This window comes from Myotis brandtii, unplaced genomic scaffold (genome assembly GCF_000412655.1).
Source record: "Myotis brandtii unplaced genomic scaffold, ASM41265v1 scaffold49, whole genome shotgun sequence".
NCBI classification, from domain to species: Eukaryota; Metazoa; Chordata; class Mammalia; order Chiroptera; family Vespertilionidae; genus Myotis; species Myotis brandtii.
In genome coordinates, this window is record NW_005368707.1 from 3,988,500 (window position 1) to 4,008,984 (window position 20,485).

At 39.7% G+C, this 20,485-nt stretch overlaps 1 protein-coding gene across 2 annotated transcripts in view; it reads right to left on the reverse strand.

Annotated features, from left to right (window-relative positions):
* Nucleotides 1-4,883: 4,883 nt before the first annotated feature.
* ARMC4 (armadillo repeat containing 4) overlaps nucleotides 4,884-20,485 on the reverse strand; it is a 221,512-nt gene continuing 205,910 nt past the window's right edge. For both annotated transcript variants that reach the window (XM_005876555.2, XM_014548019.1), the window contains one exon: nucleotides 4,884-5,336. In XM_005876555.2, coding sequence (XP_005876617.1) covers nucleotides 5,223-5,336 — 114 coding nt within the window. In that variant the 3' untranslated portion in view covers nucleotides 4,884-5,222. The remainder of the gene's footprint in view (nucleotides 5,337-20,485) is intronic.

The following is a 20,485-nucleotide window of genomic DNA, read 5'->3' on the forward strand; positions in this document are numbered from 1 at the left end:
GGGTGCATATATCCTTTCTGATTGGTGTTTCTGTTTTCTTGGGATATATTCCTAGAAGTGGGATCACTGGGTCAAATGGGAGTTTCATTTTTAGTTTTTTGAGGAAACTCCATACTGTTCTCCACAGTGGCTGCATCAGTCTGCATTCCCACAAGCAGTGCACAAGGGTTCCTTTTTCTCCGCATCCTCGCCAGCACTTGTCGTTTGTTGATTTGTGTGTTTTTTAATATATTTTTATTGATTTCAGAGAGGAAAGGAGAGGGAGAGAGAGACAGAAACATCAATGATGAGAGAGAGTCATTGATCGGCTGCTTCCTGCACACCCCCCACTAGGGACCAAGCCAGCAACCCAGGCATGTGCCCTTGACCAGAATCGAACCCGGGACCCTTCAGTCCACAGGCCGATGCTCTATCCACTGAGCCAAACTAGCTAGGGCATGATTTGTTGATGATAGCCATTTTGACAGGTGTGAGATGGTACCACATTGTCATTTTGTTAAGCATCTCTCAGATGATTAGTGACTTTGAGTGTGTTTTCACATGTCTCTTGGCCTTTCTTATGTCCTCTTTTGAAAAGTATCTATTTAGATCCATTGCCCATTTTTTTGATTGGGTTGTTTATCTTCCTTTTGTTAAGTTGTATGAGTTCCCTATAAATGTTGGAGATTAAACCCTTATCGGTGATAACATTGGCAAATATGTTCTCCCATGCAGTGGGCTTTCTTGTTGTTTTGTTGATGGTTTCTTTTGCTGTGCAGAAGCTTTTTATTTTGATGTAGTCCCATTTGTTTATTTTCTCCTTAGTTTCCATTGCCCTAGGAGTTGTGTCGGTAAAGATATTGCTATGACAAATGTCTGCTATTTTGCTACCTATGGCTTCTTCTAGGATTTTTATGGTTTCCTGTCTTACGTTTAAGTTCTTTATCCATTTTGAGTTTATTTTTGTGTATGGTGTAAGTTGGTGGTCTAGTTTCATTTTTTTGCATGTAATCTGTCCAATTTTCCCAATACCATTTATTAAAGAGACTGTCTTGACTCCATTGTATACTCTTGCCTCCTTTGTCAAATATTAATTGAGCATAATGGCTTGAGTTGAACTCTGGGTTCTCTGTTCTGCTCCATCGGTCTATGGTATGTCTGTTCTTGTGCCAGTACCAAGCAGTTTTGAGAACAGTGGCTTTGTAGTATAGCTTGATATCTGGTATTGTGATCCCTCCAACTTTGTTTTTCTTTCTCAAGATTGCTGGAGCTATTCGGGTTCTCTTTTTATTCCAGATAGATGAATTTTTGGAGAGTTTTTTCTAGGTTTGTGAAATATGTCATTGGTATTTTAATATGGATTGCATCGAATCTATAGATTGCTTTGGGTAGTATGGACATTTTAATGATGATTCTTCTAATCCATGAACACAATATATTCTTCCATTTATTTATGTCTTCCTCTCTATCTCTTTTTTCAGCATCCTGTAATTTTCTGAGTATAGGTCCTTTACCTCCTTGGTTAAATTTATTCCTAGGTATTTTAATTTTTTTTTGTTGCAATGGTAAATTGAATTGTGTTTTTTGTTGTTGTTTTTAGTTTTTGTTTTTTAGTTTCTCTTTCTGTGAGTTCATTATTGGTGTATAAAAAGCCATAGATTTCTGGGTGTTAATTTTGTATCCTGCTACATTGCTGAATTCATTTATTAGTTCTAGTAGATTTTTGATGGAGTTCATAGGGTTTTCTGTGTACAATATCATGTCATCTACAAATAATGACAGATTTACTTCTTCTTTTACAATTTGGATGCCTTTTATTTCATCTTATTGTCTGATTGCTATGGCTATAAATAAGACAGGGATGCCCACTCTCACCACTCCTGTACTATATTGAACAGGAGAGGTGAGAGTGGGCATCCCTGTCTTATTCCTGTTCTTAGGGGAAATGGTTTTAGTTTTTGCCCATTGAGTTGGGGCATGTTTGTCTCCTCATTCTGACCGCCTCTGTGTTTGTGTCTGTGTATTAGGTAGATCTGCAATGTCTCCCCATCTTGGTAGAGTGGCCTTATGTGGGACCCAGTGATGCAGTCTCCCTGATCACCTGAGCTGGTTGTTCCAGGGATGTCCCTTTGTGGGTTATGTGAGCCCTCCTGTTGTAGCTGAGTCTGAATTGCTGTTGGCCTGTCTGTGCATGGGGCTGACCCTGAGGCTGGTGACTGTGCGGATTGACCCTGATCACAATGTATGACCTGCTGTGCAGGACCGACCCCATGAAGCAGAATTTGCCTCAGCTGATTCTCGTGCCTGCTGAGATCTCCCTTTAGATATGCCACTTGTGAAGCTAATTGGATCCTGCTCTGATGTTTTCTGAAGCTGGTCACCAGGTGTGTTGGTTCTGGGGCCTCTTGGGACTCTGGTTCAAGTCAATATCAGATTCTGCCTGTGATTGATCCTGGGCAATCTTTTTGGAGCTACAAAGTGATCCACAATGTATAGCTACCTCTGCTGAGGCTGGGTGTGCATGGGAAGGACCAAGTTTTGCCCCAAGGCCGGCTTCCACCAGCACCAAACCTGGGTGTTGGTCAGCCAAAGGCCTAAGGCACCTTAGATCCACTGCCAGCTGCCTCTTCACCTGTTGGCTGCCTGTTCAGCTGTTACTGAAAGAGCCTTTGGCAACACTAGAGTTGTGTAAATTAGGTTTTTAGTGAGTCACCAGGTAGGGGCAATGTTCACCAGACTGATACAGATTCAAACTTGGTGCCACTGTTGGGTCTGAGGCCACTCAACAAAAGTCCACAGACCTTTGTGGTGGGGTAGAGCTCAGAGTATCATCAGGAAGAGGCAAGAAGAGTTTATCAGGCCCAAACAGACCAAGATTTGGCTATGTGATGGAGGTCTCTGCACCAGTCAGGTGTGCGAGGGAAAAATGGGCCATTCCTAGAGCCACAGAACTCAAGTCTGGAGTGGAAACCTTGTGGAAATCCTGAGCTCAAGAGGGTGGGGCCCCTAGGAGTCTGGAGAATGGGGCTATTAGATCTCCCATGAAGGGTTGTCATTGGCCAGGCTCATGGGAAGGTGTAGGGAATGTCTCCCACCCCAGAGCCACACAACTCAGTCTCTGATACCCCCTGAGTTTGCCCGTACCTCTATACCCCAGGCAGCTGACTCTTCCACAGGGTGTGAACTCCATAGGGGAGGGTGACAGGGAGTAGGAAGGGTGGAGCTATTGCATTCCCCAGGCTACCATATGGAAGGGAGTGCTAAACCCAAGAAAGATGGTGTCTGCAACTGAGGGACTCAGCACAGGGACCTTGAGGGCTGTCTCCTTCAGCTCTCTCCCTAGAGCCACACAACCCAGTCTCTCCTCGCACAACACTATTCTATTCCCAGCCACCCTCCCTCCATTGGAGCTCAGGGTGAGTGGCTGTGAATGAGATTTTTTGCTGGCCTTTTAAGAGGGAATCTGACTCCCGTTTGTCCCTGGTGGGCAGAATCCCTGCTGATTTTCACAGCCAGATGTTATGTGGTCTCCTCTGCTGGGCTCTGGTCCTCTGGGCTTGGGAGCCAGGGATGGGGTTGAGACCCCACACTCCTAAGGGGGAGCCTTTACAGCTGAGATATTCCTCTGGATTCTTAGGCACTGCATGTGGGTACGTGGCTAGACCTTTAACTGTCTCCCCTTCCCTATCAGTATCAAAGTGGCTTCTTCTGTAAATCCTCACTTATAAGATTTCTTTTTAGCTAGTCTTCAGTTGGTTATTCAGGTTGACTGTTCTATAGTAGCTGTAATTCCAGTTTGACCCTGGGAGTAGGTCAGTGTCACTTCCACCTACTCCACTGCCATCCTGGATCTCTCTAGATGTGTTTTTAATGTTAGTGAAACACAGCCACATGGTAACTTTAATGTTAGAAATATACACTGTTGAAAGTTAAAGGATTTACAGTATTATTTAAATTTAATTCTTAGTATTCATATCATCTCCTTGTTTCTGTTATTCTCTTCTATAACCTCCTTTTAAAACCAATGATGATGAATTGGTGTTTTACAAAACCTTAAAATTCTCAGAAATTCCTGAGCTTTTTAATCGTAGAAACTATCAGTGGTAATTTCATTCTGTACAGGCTTTTCATTTCATACAAATTATTTACACTTAGCTCAATTTAGTTAATCATCTGCAAATTATGACAAACATACACAGGACTTAATATTTTTTCATAAACCCTCCTGGCCTGCTTTTTAAAGCATTAACCTAGACTGTCTGTTTACAGAGCTGATGCATGCAAAGTTATTTTCCTGGTGATGCTTGCACAGTTAGTTCCCAAACATTTCAGTACACTGAGGTTACATATGTGATTCTTTTAAGTGGCTTCTAATGTTTCTATAACCTGATAAAATGCTATTAATCCTTTGTAGCCACTTTTTAAAAAGTACTTTGTGTGCTGAAAACAAATACAGAAATTCAAAGCAATTTTATGTGAAGTAATATTACCCTGACACCAGCACAAGTTCATTCTTTCAATAAAAGTGTTGGTGAATCCTGTGAGGGAAATAAAATGTATCATTGTTTATGCTGTGTAAACCCAAAAGTTAAAAAACACACAACTCATGCATTGCTTATGTTTTTGTGATTTGCATGATCTGGTCAAGTGACAGTTACACATTATCTTCTCAGATGTTTAATAGATTTAGGGGGAAGTTGGAATGACCTCGGGATGATCTCTCAAGTCCAGCTGCTTAATTCTGAATTCTATTTAATAACAGTTTGTGAAATCAGCACATCTCTTCAGAACTCTCCCATGGGTTGCAAGTGATCAAAACGACAAAACCATAATGACAAGACTGTTAGATAGGTTTAACAGAAAGGGGATTCTGAAAACTCATCCACTATAGCACTGCACACTGCAAGTCCATATCTTTTATTAAAATTTTCACAAATACAAAAGCATCACTGAACAAAAATTCTGGATATATATATTCTCAGATTCCTGGAAAATCATCAAAAATTTATTGGCTTTACATTTCATTACATAAATCCTTAAAACATTAAATAGAACAAAAATATCCATGCAGTTTTTGCATGAACAATATCCTTCATATTTTTCATCCATATGTTTTCATTCAGGCATTTGTCTGCTTGTAAAGGGTCTGCTAATAAATGTTTCCTAATTTCAGCTTCCTGGCCATGGGAGTGATATGATCTGTGTCATGTAAAATTTGATAGCTTGAAATGTCTGTTCAAATTTCAAGTGTATCGTGCCTTTTCCGTAGCAAGAGCCAGCCTGCGGATGTTAGATATGCAACCAGCTGCAGCTTCCTGGAGGTCCTGATCCGGGGACCCGACCATGTGCAGTAGAAGCTGTCACACATAAGGAGGAGAGAAGGAAAATAAGAATAAAACTGTTAATCTAGAGACATAAAGTTAGGCTATGGAATACTTTTAAATATTAAATATTTTTTAAAGTCACCAAAAAGAGGTACAAGAAAGTCTGTTTGAGCAAATACAAATATAGATGATGTTTAGTCAGATGCAGGAAATTCTCATGAAATTCTTACCTTTTTCTTTTCTGGAGCTGATCTAGACAAGTTTCTCCTTTCTTTGGTCATCTAACTGCTATGGATTCTACTTTAAAATTTCTCTTGCATTCTTTTTGGCTTCCCTACTTCCTAGGATAAGCCAACATATGCCTAGACTATGAGTGCATCCTCTTAGATTTAATCTCTGCATTCAATTCCACCCAATCATGTCACAACGTAATTATATCAGTCCCTTAATGGAGATTATCATTGACTCCCAATGCTAGCTAGAGGCCAGTCTACTAACCTTAAAGTATTTTTGTACTCTGGCCTCAGTTTACCCTTCTAGTCATTTGTCTTTCTCCTGCTCTATATTGTACTCCAAGGTCACACTTCCCCACTTCTCTTGCCTCGACTGATGCTACCCCTCTACCTAAAATGCACTTCCATCTTCTTCTCTGGCTTTCTAAATTTTAACCATCTTTCATGACCTAACTTTTTGACAAAACTTCCAAATTTCCATCAAACAAAATGCCATTTCTCTCTCATAGCAATTGGCTCAAATGTATGTTGCTATACTTAAATTCCTCTATTCTTCAAAGATATTGGGATTTATGCTTTCTGTTCTTTAGATTGCAAACTCTGAAACTTAGAGTACCATGTAGTGCCTTATGCATAGTAGATGTCCAATAAATTTCAAATTAATGAATTAGAACTTTTTAAATGTGTCATTCATTAACATAATTAGTAGTTCTGATGAAGATTTAACATTTAATTGAATCATATATTACCTAAACAGTAATATTTGAGTAAAAGTGTGGATAATGTTAGAAAATAAGGGTGATTTGAAAGGAAAGAAATACTGTAAGGAGAAATACTGTGAAACAGCTTAAATATGGCCAGATTAGGAGTTTGGCTTTTATTCTAAATGTAACACAGAAAAAATTTTAAGCACTTTAATCAAGAGAGTTGGCATGGTCAAATTTGTATTTTTGAAAGATATCTTTTATGGCAACTTAAAGAATATGTAGAGAGGAGAGACTGAAGGGTACTATAATACTTCAAGCTATAGGAATCAGGAATAGCATTGGAAGGAAGGAATTCAAGGAGTATTCAGAGACTAAACTATTCAACAAATGGCCTGAGGACAGTTGGTTATCCAAATAGAAGAACATAAAAATGGTAATCTCATATTATACACAAACATCAATTCCAGGTGGATTCATAATTTAAATAAGAAAGGAAAAATATGAAACATTTAGAAGGTTGTGTGTGAGAAAACCTTGATCAAGGGGTCTGGGAGGATGTCTGGTTTCTCAGTTCCTTGACTTCCTCATTGTCAATGATCTTTACCACATTCTAGTCCCCCACTTCCAGGGTCACATCCTGGTTTTTATTTTTTATCACTCTCCACAGTCTCACCTTCAAAATCTCTAATCACAATTTTTACTCCTATGATTTGGTCATTGAACTTACTTGCTTATTCTCATCACAACCTCTAGTCCATTGGCTTATATATGTTTTTTTGTTTTGTTTTTAACCATTTCCTGTCTTCACTTCCTCTACAACCATTTTAGATTCCACAGTACATCTTTTCAATTATTCTCTTACCAGTTCCTTGACATCCATCCAATACAACCATAATCAACTCTGCCTTTCCAATGCCCTCACTAATAGCTGAGCCCTAATGGAGGCAATATGTATACAACAAGGCAAATCCAATCTCAAATGAATTCTCACCACTGCCCAGTAATCTAAATATGTCTCTCTTTCATACGTTACTTCCCCGCTCTTTTCAATGCCTACTTCAAATCTTCTTCATTCTTTTCCAATCTCAAACTCCTCCTTATAGTCCCCATTCTCAGCAGATAACCTTTAAGGGCTTCTTCATAAACTTGATAGAAGCCTTTAGACAGGAACTACTTTAACCAAATCTGCAAATCTACCTGCATCTTAACCCAGCTCCCCCCAGCCTCCTTCCTGATATCTCTTCCCTTCTACCCAAGGTCTATTATTCCACTTGTATCATCCAGTCTCCTTTTCCTTGGGACATTTTACCACCATGTATTCCGTCTCTTATTACCTTTTTTTTAACCTCTCCTTTCTACAGATTCCTTCCCATCATCATTTAAAAGCAGGTTTCCATATCTTAAAAAAACAACCCCCCCCCCCACCACCACCACCTGCAAAAAGAACCTACCATTTGACTCATTTTCTTCCCTTCATAGTCAAATTTCTTTAGAGAGTTGTCTGAACTAACTGTCTCTGGTCTTAAGCTCCATTTAACTCACTCTAGGTTTGCTTCTGCTTTCACCTCTCCATTGAAACAGTCCTCTCGAAGGTCATCAATAACTTCCATGTTGCAAAGAGCAATAGATACTTTCGAGTCCTTCTCTTATTTGGCCCCTTAACAGAGTTTAATATAATTGACTTTCTCCTTTCTGAAATTGTCTCTGCTTCTTATTACCATAGTCTCTTGGTTTTCTCTGTCTCCATTTGTCCTCATCTTCCCACAATTCATTGATGGCTCTTTATCTTTCTCCCAGCCATGAATCTTTAAAGTTTCTTAGAACAAATTCCTTTTCTGTCTTCATTCTGTTCTCTCTTCCTAGATGGTTTCTTTCACTACCTGACTTTGAATACCATTCAGGTGGAATCATTTTCTAAATTTATATCTCCACCTCAGAAGCTTCTTTTTAATGCTTCTTAGATATCTCTACTTGGAAGTCTCACAGTTATCTCAAACTTCATATTCCAAATGAAGTTTTAAATGTTTTCTCTCTAAACTTGAATCCCATATCAGTAATAGGTATCATCACTTAGCTGCTCAAGCCAGGAATCTCCCTGCCTCATACTTAACCCCCACTCTTATCTTCTTTACACTCCATCAAACTAATTACCATATTCACTTTTCAAAGTCATTCATTTCTCTCTATTGCTCTATATTGCTTCTCTCTATTGTCACTGCCACTCACCATCCCTGGAAAGCTTACCACAGCTTTTCACTGTCTTTCTATTCTTTCTTGCCCCCCTGTAATTGGTCATTTATTTATACTGCTTCCAGACTAACTTCCTAAATTGTGAAGTTCACCAATAAGGGGAAAAATTCTAGAGATTAAAAAAATGAGACATAACCATTCTTCTGAGATACAAGAGAAAGAAATATTCCCTTCCACATGAGGGAAACAGGGCCATTCAGGGAACCCCATGCCTTGTGAATTTTGCATTGTTAATGTAATTAAACAAGGAGGCCATTAGACGAAGTGGCTCTAGTGCCTTGGTAGGCTATGTAAGCAACCCCAAATCTAGAGTCAACACATGCAATCTGAGAAAATGAAACCTAAGGACAACCAATCACCGACAGCCAACTAGGCTTTCCCAAATAGGGCAACCATTTAAGCTATCACTAATCAAATAATTTCTATACGATGCCTCTGCGTCTTCTCTATAAAAACCTACCTCTCTCCTGTTGGTGGGGGATTTTTAAAAAGTTTAACAGTGTGTGGTTTTTCTCTCTATTTTCAAGAGAGTGAAACTAGGACTAAAATTACTTTCAATTGCTACTTGGTTGCTGGGCTTTTGTGTCTCTGACTGCATTTCCATGTCATGACTGGACCATGACATAGCTTGGCTACATACAGGTTATGCATTTGAATCTCATAAACCCAGGGCCCAGAACAAAGTAAGTGCTCCATAAATGGTGTTCATTATCATGGTGATTATTTCACCAGTTCTGAAGTCTGATTCTGGCATTTACTCCCTGGAGCCCAGCCCTGGTTAGTTTTGGAAGAATGAGGAAGCCGAAATTTTGGCTCAGAGGTTAGTGTGGCACCTGGCAGCATTTACTCCAGGCCCCACCTCATTTCTGGTTGACCTCAATGGATACCAATGACCCAGGTTTCACTTGGCATCAGCGATTGCTACCACCACCTTGCACAGCTCCCTTAGAAAGCAGCCCCTTGGCCTGATGCCTGCCCAAATGCCTGTATTTCGCTTATACTCCTTCATATATAATTGTTGTTTGGGGATCCCCTCTGACTTTCCAAGTCAGTTGCATTTATTCCCAAACCCTTGATGCCCGTTACATAATTTCATGTTACACAAACCAATAAAGTGTGAGTGCAAAATGTACTAGTCATAGCATTTGGCTTGTTGTTGACCTCTCGGTGTTTCACAGAGAGCCTGCAGCATGTTGGCTATTTCAGGAGGCAGCTAGACAAGGGTTGCTGAGGGGAGCATATACTGTGCACTCACATGCTTGATGTTAGAATACAATGTTTAAGCAATGCGGGACCCTTTTAATGACTCTAACCTATAAATGACGGTTTCTATTATCTAACTTCTAGTCCTGAATGCAATAAAAGGGCTACTACTCTTCGAGAAAGTAATTTTGCCTACATTTCTTGCATGAACCATAAGCCTTTATTCTATATTTCATATGGTGGTGAGTGAATGAATGTATACAGCCTAAAAACTTGTCCAGTGGAGCCCAGCAGTCTAATATTTTAAAGGTCTAAAGTATAGGCAAGAGGGAGATTTAAAAGAAAATAGGTAAAAGGAGAAAATTAGGGCATAGAATGGTACATGTGGTGGGCAGTCAGAGTTGCTTCCTTAAGTGTACCTCAAGTGACTTATTAGCATTAGGCACACAGGTTACCTGATGTTTGCACAACGTGAAATTATTTTATTAGCAACCAAACTTACTACATTCCGGGCGCTGTGATTTAATCTTTACTGGTTAATTTATCCTGCTCTGCCCATTTTCCCTAGCAAGGAACATTCTCAACTAATACAGTGTTGGAAGTATAGAATATTTGTGTGTTCAGGGTATGAATGGCTCTATATTTGAGAAGCACTCCCAGGATCCTCTTTGGTTATGCTGTTATTTGAATTCATTGTTTTTCCTGAATTTTATTTTGTTGTCAGTGAATATTACTTATTGCTTCTTTATACATTGAGAGGCTAGGTAGCTAATGCTGCTTTATAAACTGAATAAGAGCATAGTATTTTCCCAAACCACCATCTGAACAACAGGTACTATGTACTATGTGTCTTGGTTTAGAATTAGGCTAAGGAATATGTGCTTTTGTTTTTCTTAAAAGCATCACAAGCAAACTAGAGCTCTCAGAGGAATGCTTTTAAAACAAATACACACATCACATAACAGAAACTTAGTACAGAATCCTGCACTGGATAGGCAGCTAACAGAAAGTAAAGAACAGCACGTGTTTCAAATCACTAACACCCGGGCAAGGGGAAAAGGAGTACTTTTCTTCGGAAAGTGAGATGCAAATTAGGAACAAGTGATTATGGAATTGATACACATTGTTTGGTATATATTTTTTTATCTGTAGACTTTTTCCAACTATTAATACATTATTAATATTATAAGGGGGGAAAACACCTCAGGTTTAACTTTTTGACATATTTGTTCCTTTCAAAAACCTTTCTTTTTTTAATCCATCTTCTCCCCCAAGTGCACCTGAGGACTTTAACTTTATTGGGAGTTTCATATATATACTGGAGAGAAACTAGCCCTCTTGCTTTAAAACTTAATTGCTTAGGGCACTTTAAACCATCATTCAAACACATAACTTTTTACAACGTTGGCATGAATGAGGACATGGGAGGGGCACACAGCGTGGTTTGTGGATTGGGCTGACTCAATACTTCCTCCATTGTCAAAGGCTTTGATCTCAAGGCCCATGCCCTCAGTATTCGCTGTGATCCCTGATTGAGCCCCTGGAAGGTGAGACCCACGGTAGCATGAGGATCGCTGTCTGCATTCAGTTCTTACTTTTATATCTAACAGTTTCTGATATTATGTAATATTTCAGTTATATGAGAAATATGTACCAACTTGAGTGATAACAGATTTTCTAGTGGTTTGACTCAACATTGTTTGGGTGAATACAGACTAGAAATAAGAGTTTTAATTAGAGCCAGAAATACATGCCTGTACAGAGAACTTAGGGGGTTTTCCAGAAAGATCTTGCATTCCTTGGAGATGATTCAAACTGTGAGTGCATTTGCTGTTTTCCAGTTTGCACGGCCCTGCGGCGTGGCTGCAGCACTGCACAGCCGGGTAACAAGGAATGCACTTGGACTCCCGTCTGCCTGCACAGTGGCTGCCCTGCTGTCCACAGCTGGGCTGGGCTGCTGTGGCAGTGGGAACTACACAGCAGTTTTACTTTCACATCCTGACTCTGAGCCTTGGTAATTCATTTCATATGACAGCTCACCAGAGCCATGGGCCTCAGCACATTTTACATTTGCTGGTTGGAGCAAAGCCTTTGATTGGTCAGTGAAGTGAATCAAGGGGCTTGCCTTTCAGTGGTGTCTGCCTCTGGTGACAGGAGTGCCTGCCCTGTCTGCGTGATCCCAGGTCCACCTCCGCAATGCTTGAAGGGGGTTCTACTTGTTCCACAGAATGTCGGTCTGTGCAGATGTTAGCTCATACCTGAGTAAGTTTGTCCTCTTGTCTTTCGTCCATGTTGTCTTTTCATGAGCCTTCCACTAGAGAGCTTTTGTGTGCCCTCCACCGCCCCCGCCCCCCCACACACAGTCCCACACATATTGGAGTGTTGGGTCTAGAGTACTGGGTGGTATGAATAGAATATATAACAGAGCTCTAACAACCTTCTTCTAAAGAATGCTAGAAATGGAGAATGACTTGATTACTGGCTGGATGGGAAGATTAAGAGGCTCTGCAATTGACTTTACATTAGAGGAAGTCTCTGCATGCCCTGGGCAGAAGCTCATAGTATCATTTGGAATGGCTTCAAGTTGCTTTTAAACTTACTGTATTTTAAAGTTCTCAGAACGAGGCCTGGCACACAGTAACTGCTTTCCAGTTGTTAGCCATTATTAGTCGAGTGAAAAACACACTTCAGGCACTGTACACTAAACCTGATGCCTGCAACAAGTGCCAAAATGTGTTGAGTATTAGCTGGCATGATTGACCTTCTCATGAAGAAGTCAGGTTGCTGCTACTCAGTGGAGGCCGGGGGTCATGTGGATGGGCACCTCTGTATAAAGAATGCCAAGAGGCCCTGAGGGGAAGCTCTGCAGGACTGGGTCTCTGAGCCCCGATCAAGTCCTGCTTTTGTGATATGTTCCAGGAGGCCCTTCTGGAGAAATGAGTGAGCCCCAAGAGACAGGGCTCACAGCAGTCTGGGCCTCGGGCAGGCAGTGATATGCACCGGGTACTGCAGGTCTTGTAGAAATACAGTATCAGGAACAGACTGCTTTATGTTTTCTGCTTTGGGTTTTAATAAGACTTTCCTCTGGTTCTTAGTAGCAGGTCAAAGAACACTTCTGTGGGGTAAAGTGGTCTAGGAAATAGAGTAGTCAGCAACTTTATCATTATGCAGTCCATGTCTTATCCGGCAGGTCCTTGAATAATGGCATTTTGTTAAAATGTTGATGAGATGCTGTAGGAACTTAACTATTGTTTAACCAATTAAAGTTGTTTTGTGACATTTCACTTTAAGTCACAGAGCCTATCAAGTGACAAACAGAGTGGAATTAGGTAGATTTATTTGTGACTCGTCCAAAATATGTTTTCAGTTCTGACCTAAACTCAGATCATTTGACTGCCTGCTTGACATCTCCACTTAGATATAAAAATGCACCTAAAATTTCACATGGACAAAGCTGAACTCCTTATCCTCCATGCAAAAACCTGCTTTTCCCATGGGCTCCCTATCTCAACTAAGGTCAACTCATCTTTCCAGTTCTTGGGCCAAAAACTTTTCAGTATCCTTGACTTCTCTCTTTCTCTCATAGCCCTTATCCAAGCCATGAACAAAACCTGTTGGCTCTGCCTTCAAAATGTATCCAGAATCTGACCTCTTCTCATAGCCTCCACTGCCATGATCAGATTCACTATCATCTCTTGCCTGAATTTAATGATTAGGCCAAATTTTTTATATTCCCAAAGATCTGAAGCTGATATTGAAGGTACAGCCTGGAGAAAACTAAATCATTCAGACTGAGAATATAGAATAATCTTTCTTTTTAAGGAGAAAAGGCAGAGAAGAGAAAAGACTGCTAAGTGATTTACTGGGAAAATGAAAGCCTAGTTCAGAATCAACATGGCACTTTCTAAGAACTGACAAATGTAGTACTTGACCTGAAAGTTGTTGCCATTGCTGTAATGTATATTCCTTTCCATCACTCCAACCCTCAATTTTTTTTACACAACGACCTTATAAGAATGTTCTTGTTTTGGTTTTGTTTGATTGCTGTAGAAGTTAGAAGGGAGGGGAAGAAAAAAGGGTTGAGTTCCAAATTTAGGACAGCTCCATGCAAGCTAGGAACAGCATGCTTACAAGAGCAAAGCAATATGTAACCCGAAGCAAATGATCAGAAGCTGGAGATGACTGTGATGATGTATAGAATCCCCCGCAATTAGACTTTGCCTTGGGCATGGAAAGCAGAGGGGAAAGGGGTTCAGCCAATATTTCTTATATGATAAGAGGAATGGCAGTCTTAGCTAACATCTGAGCTACTGAATACTTTTTTGGTAATGTGAATAAAACTGTGACTTAAAATGACATCTCCTACAAAAATACACAATAAAAAGCAGTTTGACCCAGACAGTTACCTCTCCTCAGCCTCAGACCTTGACCTCCTAAATTCTGTCAATCTTTATCTCTACTCCACATTCATTAGTCAACCATTCTCATAGTTACACCTGGACCTTATTAATACTGTTCCATCTCTGCCTCTAATAGCCCTCTTTCAGAAATTCCAGATGTTAACTAGGATTATTGTGGTGATCATCTCATAATATATAAAAATATCTAATCATAATGTTCTATATATGAAAAGAATATAATGTTACATGCCAATTACAGCTCAATTAAAAACAAGAAATTCCATGCTCTGAAAGAGACAGAATGAGATCAAGAACTGGGAGGTACTTATCTATACTATTTACACCCTCCTTGCTGTGGGCTTACACTCTATGGTCTATCATGTCAACTGTGTTAGGTCACTAGGTTTAGTTCTCTTCTCTCTACTATTTTTCTGTCATACCAGTGTTACAAATTGAAATCTAGGACCTCAGTTGGACTTCTGAATCATGCTCACAAATTGATGCAAAGGCACACATGTTCACAATCTGACATCTCTACTGGCTCCCAATTCTGCCCGACAATCCATCTAGGTGTCTTTCTCAACTTTCATTCTCCACATCAGCTATTAAAAACCTTCTCTACTCTCCTCAAATTGCCACCCCCCCAACTTCAGTTCTCTCACTCTCAGCTTGTGTTTTTGCCTCCTACTTGATGGGGAAAATAGAAATCGCAGAAAGGGAAATCACCCAGCTCCCAGCCATCACACTCACCGATTTCTATCACAAGTGTATCCACCCTTTCCTCTTTGCCATCTGTCTTATACAAGAAGTGACTCTCCTCCAGCCTAAATTCAGTTCCTTGCCTCAAGCTCTGTATTTACCTACCTCCTATCTCCTCTGGGTGCTCACTTCCTTATGGCCACTCCTTCCAGTATCTTCACTGCCTCCCCTTTCATCCTGCTTGTGCCAATTAGCATTTAAACATGCTCACACAGAAAACAGAGACAAAAGTGAAAACCACCAAAGTTCTCTTCCCTTCCAGCTATCATCTCCATTTTTTTTTTCTTGGCTAAACTTTTTCAATGAGTGGCCTCCACTTGCTGCCTCAATTTCTTTACATCAGTTTCATGCTTATCAGGAATCACTTTTGTATGAATCCAGTAGGCACTTTTGGTTCCTGTGTTACTTTTCTCTTGACTTCTTTAGATTTGCCCTGATTTGTTTGGATATTTTCCCTTTAATACTCTTTTTTTGTGGAATCCTCTTTCTTTGCCCATCATGGAGGTTATGGCTCAGGATAAAATGGCATGTCCATCAGCCCTATCCCTTTTTTTGTTGCTCTGTACACCCTCAAAGAGAAATGTCATCCTCTCGCATTATTTCATGAACCATGGCCCTCAGATCTGTATCTTCAAGACTTCATATACTTATCAAGCTATATATATGTGATATCATAAAGATATATCACATCTCCACTTTGTATTTTCCAAGATGTTCAAAGACAATATGTCCCAAATAAAATCTCTCTCATTTTCCTCTACAAGCAGATTGCTTCTATAATCCAGTCATCCAACTTAGACATTTAAATGTCTTCTCTCTACCCTCTTCTGTGTTCTTCTCATCCAAAAAGATCACCAAGTCCTATTGTTTTTAACTCCCAAATATCTCTTAGATCCACCCATTTCTCTCTATTTTCAGTGCTTATGGCCTTAGTGGAAGCCATCGTTGTCTCTTTCTGAACTGCTGCCTAACTCTTCTTCTATCCCTGTCCCCATCTACTCTGAAACTAGAATAACTTCTGAAAGGCATTTTGGGACCAACTGACTCCCCTACTCAAAATATGTCAATGGCTCCCCAATGCCCCAGACATAAAATCTAGTTTCCCAAATGGGTTCTCAGCAGGTGGCAGTTGACATTTTCCCCTCTGTTATCTTTAGCCTTTTTTTTTTTTCAGTGAACATATATTACCTATTTTACTTAAAAAATTATAACAAGCCCCTGGCTGGGTGGCTCAGTTGTTTGGAGCATCGTCCCATATACCAGAAGTTGCAGGTTCGATTCCCAGTCAGGGCACACACCTAGGTTGTGGATTTGAGCCCCAGTCAGGGCACATATGAGAAGCAACCAATCAATGTTTCTCTCTCATATTGATGTTTCTCTCCCCCTCTCCCTCAAATCAATAAACATATCCTTGGGTAAGGATTTTTAGAAAAGCTGCAACAGAAAGAAGTAAGGCCTGCAAAGGAAATGAGTGATTGAAAGGTAGTAGGAGGACCAGAGGACTGTGGGATCACAGGAACAAAGGAAGGGTGGCATTTTAAGGAAATGGTGAGGTCAACACTATAATTTGCCTTGGAGAGATTAAGTAAATTGAGAACTGAAAAGAGCCCATTGGATTTGGACATTTGGAAATCCATGGTGGATGTAATCAACTGACGGCATTAAGAAATGAGCAAGGAGGCAAAGTGAGATTAAGAGGGGACATGCATAAATTAGAGGGAATAGCCAATGTTAGAATTTCCAGCTTTGGAGAGATAAGATGGGATCATGAGTACAGTAGGTGGAAATAGCCAGGAGAAGAAATACTCAAAGACCAGAGAGAAGATGTTTATACTGAATGTACTAGTAGCTACAGATATGTTTGTAGCTGTGAGATAAGAATTTAAGGTATTTTCTGCCTATAACCTCAATTTTCTTTTTAATATTGAAACAAATTCATATGAGTGATATCTATACTTAATAAAGACAGGTTTACAATTGATAATTTAACATAGAAATATTTTAAAACAATTAAAAATACTCCATTTATTAGCTAACAATTACCTTAATTATATAAAGAAGTTGTTCATGGAAGGATTTTTAAAAATGTTATCTTTATTATTGAAAGTATTACAGTTGTCCCCTCATTTACCCCCTCAATCCCTCCCTCCAGGCCTTCACCGCACTATTGTCTGTGTCTATGGGCTATGCATATATGCATATAAGTTCTTTGGTTAATCTCTTCCTGTCCCCCCTTCCCTCTGAGATCCATCAGTCTGTTCCATGTGTCCATGGAGGAATTTTATTTTGGTTTTCAACTATGGTCATGGTGATGCTAAGAATTTATAAAAATCTGATGTAAAATTATAAAAATTATACCTTATCGAGTTAAGAAAAAAAAATTTAAATTGTTAATAAGTCTAAGCCAAGAATTATCTAACATGGGATAGCAATTTCCATAGTATTATTCAATATTAGAATCAGTCTAAATTCTTAATGTTATATTGTTTACATTTATATTTATCTCCAAACATTGCACATTATTAGAAGGCATTAAAAACTAAACAGATGTTAATATTTGAATTACCTTATTAGACATAGAATTCATTCCTCATGAAGGTAAAAATGAAAATATATCCAGAAGAAATGAAGCCAATGATTTGAAAAGGGGGGGGGGGGCAAACCTTCACTTAGCCCAGACTGTGTGGCTCAGTGGTTGAGCATCAACCCATGAACCAGGAAGTCACAGTTCCATTCCTGGTCAGAGCACATGCCGGGTTATCGGATCGATACCCGATGAGGGGCTTGTAGGAGACAGCCAACTGATGATTCTCTTGCATCATTGATGTTTCTGACTCCTCTCCCTCTCCCTCCTTTTCACTCCCTCTCCCTGAAATCAATAAAAACATATATATTTTTAAAAAACCTTTAGTTAAACAACTCTCCCAATTTTATTTTGATTATTTTTCAACTTTCAAAAGCAGATTAGCATAGAAAAAAATGGAGCACAAGACTGGATAAAAGAGCCACAATTTTTCTTCTTCAATGTCAAAGAAATAGCTTTCCCTGTTTCTACTAAATTGGAACTAAGCTCATAAGATGAAAATAAATTACTAATTCCTTGGGAAATAACCTTCAGTGAAAGATTCTTTTGGCCCAATAATTGCTTTTCTTAAACACCAGTTGACTTAACCTCATTTTCAAGGCCTCTCCTGCCCTTCCTTTCATTGCACCCTGTTGGTTATCAAGTGTACCTTCAAAGCCTGCTTCATCATTTGCTACCCATTTGGGAAATGTTTTCCTTCTCTGATACAATTTATTGGAAGGAATAAGTTAACTGTGATTGTTCTTTCTTAAATTCTCTTTTAAAAACCTTGTTTAACATCTAAGATCTTTTAAATTGGAACCTGAAAAATATTATTGTAAAATTTCACAAAGTAATGTTTCTACTAACTCTGAAAAGAAATCTGATAACCCCTTCAAAGTTTTTCATATATAACTAAATTATCAATTTCAGTTGTTTCTTTTTGTTAAAATTATATAAAATGATACTACTTATTGTCATCTATATACAAAATCAAAATTTCAGTGAAAGAAAGTGATTAAATTTTAAAACGGAATGTTTCTTCTTCTTGTTCTGGCAAAGACCATGTTCATTTAAGATCCCATCTTTCATGATTTTTGACAAGTTAGCTCTTCAGAATAGCAGGGTTGTTTCTAAGCATGGTATTTAGGCCAGTAATTTTTTTTTTTCCTTTCCCTCCAAAAACAACACCTTAACTTTTTTATGAAACTCACATACACACAAGCATAAGTTAAATGTGCATACAGGATGGGGCAAAAGTAGGTTTACAAAACACAGTTTATTCTTGTATTATTATTTATTAATTATTGTATTATTTTGTATAGGAACAACTGTAAACCTATTTTTGCCCCACCCTGTAAGATAAAATGGGACAGCTGAAGAGAAAGTAGAACATGGGGTCCTAGAACTCTGCTTGTTTCTTCTTGTTCCCCCTGTGGGCCCTTCAGGTACCTTCTCCAATTCCATGAAACACAAGAAACCTCTTGTCTTCATAATAAGAGGAGGGCTAACCTTTGGTCTCCTCAGTTCTTTATTCCTAGAATTTCTTTCTCACTCTAGAGCACCTCCCCTTGAGGCTCATTCCTCAACTAGTGATATTAGCTGCTCACTCATCCCACACAGATCTGCTCAGTCCACACTGACTCTTCCAACAGTTACCCCAAACCACTGCCTGCCCCATAACCCTAAACACTCTCATTCCCTCAGTTCTGGTAGTGTCAGCCAGACATTTGGAAAAATTCAGTTTAAGTACATTCCGACCAAGGTTTAAAAGGGTGATAACCTTGTCTACTCTTCCCAATTTGTGCTTACAAATTTTAGAGAAGATAAATTTAAGCTGAATATCTGGTTTATGAAATTTCAAATCATATGCCAAAGTGATATGTTTTAGGCAGCAGGAATGAAATAGTTCTATTTAGGAAGGTTTTTTTGGGTCCCCATAAAATGATACATGTAGAAGACTGTTATGTGTTACACCAACCTCAGTTTCTTCTTAAGAGAACTGGAATGAATCATACCCGTAAGCCTGTTCCAAGACCAACTGAGTTCCTGATTAAACATTTTAGTGAAGTCACCCCTTCACTATTGATCTTCCTTTAAAATCAATTTAGATCTGGTGCTAACATAGCTTATTTGTGCCATTACTTATTTTGTGTTAATCTAGCTTTCTTCAATGCATATCTTACACTTCTAGCAAGATTTTCCTTTTAAATCACTTCCTCCCTCTATTAAACCTTTTTGGGTATAATAAGCAGGTAGGCGAGTCTTGGTTTCCTTTGTTCAATCAGGTAAAGAGGTTGCTGATCACCTGCCATGTGATGTGAAAGGAACTATGAGGATGGCACATGTAGCCCTCAAATTGTGTAAAAGGTGAGGAGTGAAGCATGTGGCAGCCAGCGACCAAGCATGTGGTGCCCTGTGCTTCTCTGAGGAGGACCCAGGAGATAGAGACAGGTGGCTGCCCCACTCTCTGCTTGTTACATGCCCAGTGTTCCCAGTGTTCCCAGACTCAGGGAGGAGGTAGGGGGAGGTCTCTAGGGAGGACAAGCTAAAGCTCAGGCAGGTTTTTCTCAGTTCATCATCACCCAATCTCCACCAGAAATGGCATCCCCACCCAGTGCACCATTAAAGTTCCAGGAAGGGCAGGGAGGGTAGGTATCATTTGAGAAACAAGAGGATAATAATAACAATACCTAACATTTCAAAATAAACAACAAACAAAACAGAAATAGATTTATATATAGAGAGAACATTTTGATGGTTGCCAGATGGGAGGAAGTTGGGGACTGGGTGGGAAAGGTAAAGGGATTAAGAAGTACAAATTGGCAGTTATAAAATAATCATGGGGCTGTAAAGTACAGCATAGGGAACACAGTCAATAATCCTATATAATAAAGAGGTAATATGCAAATTGACCATCATGCCCTCACATAAGATGGCCACCCCCATGTGGTCACAAGATGGCTGCCACAAGATGGCTGGCAGGAGAGGGCAGTTGGGGGCAATCGGGCCAGCAGGGGAGGGCAGTTGGGGGCGACCGGGCCAGCAGGGGAGGGCAGTTGGGGGC